The 4,370-nt window shown below is 39.3% G+C and overlaps 1 protein-coding gene across 1 annotated transcript; it reads left to right on the top strand.

Moving 5' to 3' along the window:
* The first annotated feature begins 425 nt into the window (after positions 1 to 425).
* Positions 426 to 3,895, top strand: LOC115432410 (uncharacterized protein C11orf87 homolog). The gene is made up of 2 exons (XM_030153241.1): positions 426 to 868; positions 1,709 to 3,895. The coding sequence occupies exon 2, from the start codon at positions 1,798 to 1,800 to the stop codon at positions 2,242 to 2,244; it is 447 nt and encodes a 148-aa protein (XP_030009101.1). The 5' UTR covers positions 426 to 868; positions 1,709 to 1,797; the 3' UTR covers positions 2,245 to 3,895.
* The last annotated feature ends 475 nt before the right edge of the window (positions 3,896 to 4,370 follow it).

Consider the following 4,370-nt stretch of genomic DNA (forward strand, 5'->3'; position numbering starts at 1 on the left):
AAAAAACAAAAAAAAAACCAAAAAAAACAAAACAAAACTGTAGAAACACAGGCAGAAAGGTTCACGAGTGAACAGGAAATGTAAAAGACAATTTTCTATTTATATCACTCGTTTTGTACTTATATACATATTATTTAGGTAGTTGTAGATATATGATGTTGATATAGGCTGCTGATATGATAAGGGGATTACTGTGAACTGTTGTAAAGTTGCAGGTAATATGTGGCTAAACCTCATTATCGGCCTTAAACTCATGTCATGTAGATGTAAAGTCATGTAGATTAGCAGCATTTGATGGACCACACCCACTGCAATATGATTACACATCATGATTTTATTTGAAGAGATTTGTGCTGTGTGGATTATTATTATGCAAGAGTCTACTGACCCAAAAATCATTCAAAGAGATCGTAAGTAAGCCCACTGAAGCGATCCACTGTAGGTAACGTAAAAACAGGGGATAAGAAAAAAAAAAATCAAAGCGCAGTGTCAGCTGACTGTAAGGGAGCCTTAATGCAGCTGCAGCTTTTCATTCAGATGTGGAGTCGAACAGCGGAGGCGGACCGGAGGAGGGACCCTCTCTTAGAAAATCAGACCGCAGCTCTATTCTAATAGCATTTTAAAGATCTACCTTCATACAGGCGGAAGGAAGGATTTTTCATTACCAGCAGCTGGCTATTGGTAGTTGGCTATTTTGATGGGGAAAGCGCCGTTCTGAATGCAGACTCACTGTACTGCCGCAATCAGTGTCCTGGATGAACAGAGCTCAGCATCACATTGCATGAAATGCGTCACCGCGATTCAGTTTCCCCATTTTCACATAGACTCTGCGCTCACGGACTGCCTCCTGTACTGACTGTTTCATCGGGTAAGAACTGTATTTTCTATTTCTTTTTTTTCTTTTCTTTTTTTTTTTTTTTTTAACTTTTGAAATATGCCCGAAACAGAACTGCTGCAGACATGACTTTCTCCTTAAAACTACAATCGCATCCTAATAGCTGCTGGGCGTAGAGGAGTGTAGAGCACATCTATCTTTGGGCCTACATATGACAATAGGGAACCTATCGCCCCAACCTACTACCATCTGATATTGATAACATTATGTAAACTGATTACTATCCGATGATCAATGTGTAAGGCAGTTTTATTGTAGCTTTTTGATTAATTGTCAAATGGGTTAGTGCGCACTTCTCATGAGCTGTTTCAGTATGTCTCTATTCGTGTTGACCAGAATAAATGTGGATTTGGTGGGCGGGTTTCAGATGTTTCCGTGGAGCAGTAGACCAGATCTAGACCTCCTATACGCAAATCCTAACATGTATTAGGGACTGAAATGGATCTAATGTAGGCTATAGGCCAAATAGGCACATTAATGAAAACATACGTAAAAATAGAATTGGATATTGGCTACCTCTCTCTCTCTCTCTCTCTCTCTCTCTCTCTCTCTCTCTCTCTCTCACACACACACACACACACACACACACACACACACACACACACACACACACACACACACACACACTAATGTGTGTGTGTTTAATCTTTTTTATAGGTAGTTATAGAAATACTGTTAGTCTATGTATTATTTCTGCAAATAAATGCACAGTGTCGCTTTACAAGTAATACGAATATCCATCTTGGTATAACGTCATATTTTAGATTTCCGTGAGTGCTTAATGTGCTCTCGTGTGTCTTCTTTACGATGCAGGTATGCGCCGGCGGGTGTCACCGTGCTGAACCCGGAGAGTGCGAAGGGTAGGTTACCGGTGTAAGACGGGAGAAAAAAAGACGGACCAGATGGCAACCCGAAACGCCGAGGCCTCGGGGCTGTCGGTGCCTCCGCTTCGCTGTCACGGGAGCCTCCAAGCCAATAACGGCACCTGCGCGGAACAGCTCAGCAGCATCTTTCTACCCTTCTCCTCCACACTCGCTCTCCTCGTGCTGGTGGGCGTACTCGTGGGGATCATTTTTGTTTCCCTGGCAACGTTCCATTTCCACAAGAGGAAGCTTCGGAATAGGAAGATCCAGCGCGCGCAGGAGGAATACGAGCGCGACAGTCGCAGCCCTGCACGCGCCGGTGCCGGAGCCACGAGGGGGGAGCTCGTGAGACCGTGCGTCATCGTCCGACCGATAAGATGTGAGGAGGAGAAGCTCTCGTGTCAGGGCACAGAGCGTGTGGACGATAATAACGAGTCGATGGAGGACAAACAAGCAGCGCACGAGGCGTATCCCCTTGACTGTTGACTGCAATTTCAGGGAATGAGACTTTGGGAAAAAATACCAACAGGAAAAGCAATAAGGCACAAAGAACTCCCACACTGCTGCTTGTAGAGAACTTAGAAACAGTAGGAAAATAAAATAAAACGCAAAATACTGAGCAGAATAGTGCGCCTGAGCGTGACACTAGTTAGGATGACCAGATCCCAACAAATTACAGGTGGGGCAAAGACATACGTTTGTGTGTTTGTGGTACATGTTACCATGTTACCAGGCAGAGATATATACATTGTGATGTAATGTCTATCTAACTTAAATAAATAAATAACAACCACAAAAAACCCAGCATATTTTGTTTCCTAAGAATTACTCAAAATCACTTGATATTACTTGGCATTTTCTTCTGCTACTGAAAAGAAAAATTCTATTAATAACAATATAGTACTACAAAGTTATTCATATTTATTTAATATTATGTTGGCTGGCTTTCACAACATTAGGTCAAACATAAACTGAAATGAACAAAATTTGCACTAAATCAACATTGTTGGCCTCTCATGTACGGCCTAAGTTATTCATTTTTACTGTCCAGTGTACATTGTATAGAATTAATCACATGTAAAAAGTTATATTACATAGATGAAATAATTACCACTAACTTGTAAACAAAGTAAGGATTTTCTGAAGGTTCAGCTAGAATTTACGATACATTTGGATGGAACATGACTTTGATGTTCTTCAAATTCCAAATCAAAATTGAGACATTGTCTCATTATGTCAGATGTGGGGCAAAGGATTAAAATGCCTTGTAATTCCTCAGAGAGTGGGACACCTGGTCATTCTACTAGTAGACTACTAACGTGTTGCATAATTAGATATGACCATGCACCTTCCTAGTACACTAGTATATAGCCAACTGATAATTCCTTTTGAAACTGTATAAAACATTTGCTTGCTCTGACTTCTGGACCTCTTCCTCTTCCCCAGCCTAAAACCTTGTTTAAACCTTGCTGCTGTTTAAACTTTAAATCCTTCCTGGTATGTGACACACAATTGTGTTAAATTATTGGTGACACAACACAGACCATAATAACTTGCTGATCTTCCTTGGCATGTCCTTTGACACTACCAGTATGTACTGTAGTTAGACTATGGATGTTGTGGTGCTGTTAGGCAGTGTAAAGCTGCATATAGGCTTTAGAAATTGCTTATTTATTTGCGTAGTATTTTTCCTTCAATAAGTGACCTAGCATATTTGCATAAAGTACTCCTTTGTCCTCCAATGTCTGTTAGACATCAGTAGGAAGCTCTAGTTAGCCTGACAGGATGCAAGAGTTTTAGCTGTAGTTATGCACATAATATTTTTCTTTCACGTGTCAGGCAGTACCTTTTGCGCTATTTTCATTTTGAAGTATTTATAATGTATTCTATGACATGTAATAAATGAAAATCATTCCAACATAGGGTTCAGTTAAGTTGTTTTTTTTTTTTTTTTTTTTTTGGGGGGGGGGGGGGGTCTTCATAATAAATCATAGTGGGCCTAATAAAAATATTTACTATTCTGTATATGAGAGCTGGAATGTTTTACAGTAATGCCATCTTTCTGAAGTTCATATAACCTGCCTTATTCAAAGGAAATATGTAATGTTCCAAGTTTATAAATAAATATATAAATGATGTCAGTGTCAGTGTGTCAGTGATATTGAGACACGTCATATCAGATATCAGTATCAACATGTTGATGTCATCAACATGACAAAGTTCTTGAATTGCACTCTATGAATTCAAACATTCTCAAAATCCCCACTGTCCACCCTTATGTAATTTGTGCTGTAATTCAAGCTAACTCAACTAATTGAAATTATTCTTCCAACTACTTCTAATATTAAGATGGTTTATTTATGTTAAGTTTAGTTAGTGTTACAATGCATAAAATGCATACATAAAATGTTTGGTTTTATTTGTATTTTTATGAAGTCTAGCTTGGGCTGACTTCATATTTTGTTATTTCTAGGGGTAATTTTGGTATTGCTAGGGTAACAACCGCGATAGACTTCAAAGGTGAAGTATACATTTCAGCAACAAACATCCACATCCATCACAGAGCTTCACATGTAAGTTGAGGCTACAGTTTACAGACTTTTATACAATTC

The sequence above is a fragment of the Sphaeramia orbicularis genome, chromosome 14 (assembly GCF_902148855.1).
Source record: "Sphaeramia orbicularis chromosome 14, fSphaOr1.1, whole genome shotgun sequence".
Taxonomy (NCBI): Eukaryota; Metazoa; Chordata; class Actinopteri; order Kurtiformes; family Apogonidae; genus Sphaeramia; species Sphaeramia orbicularis.

Excerpts from the sequence above, each read along its gene's own strand:
- LOC115432410 (XM_030153241.1), top strand. The coding sequence starts at position 1,798 with ATGGCAACCCGAAACGCCGAGGCCTCGGGGCTGTCGGTGCCTCCGCTT.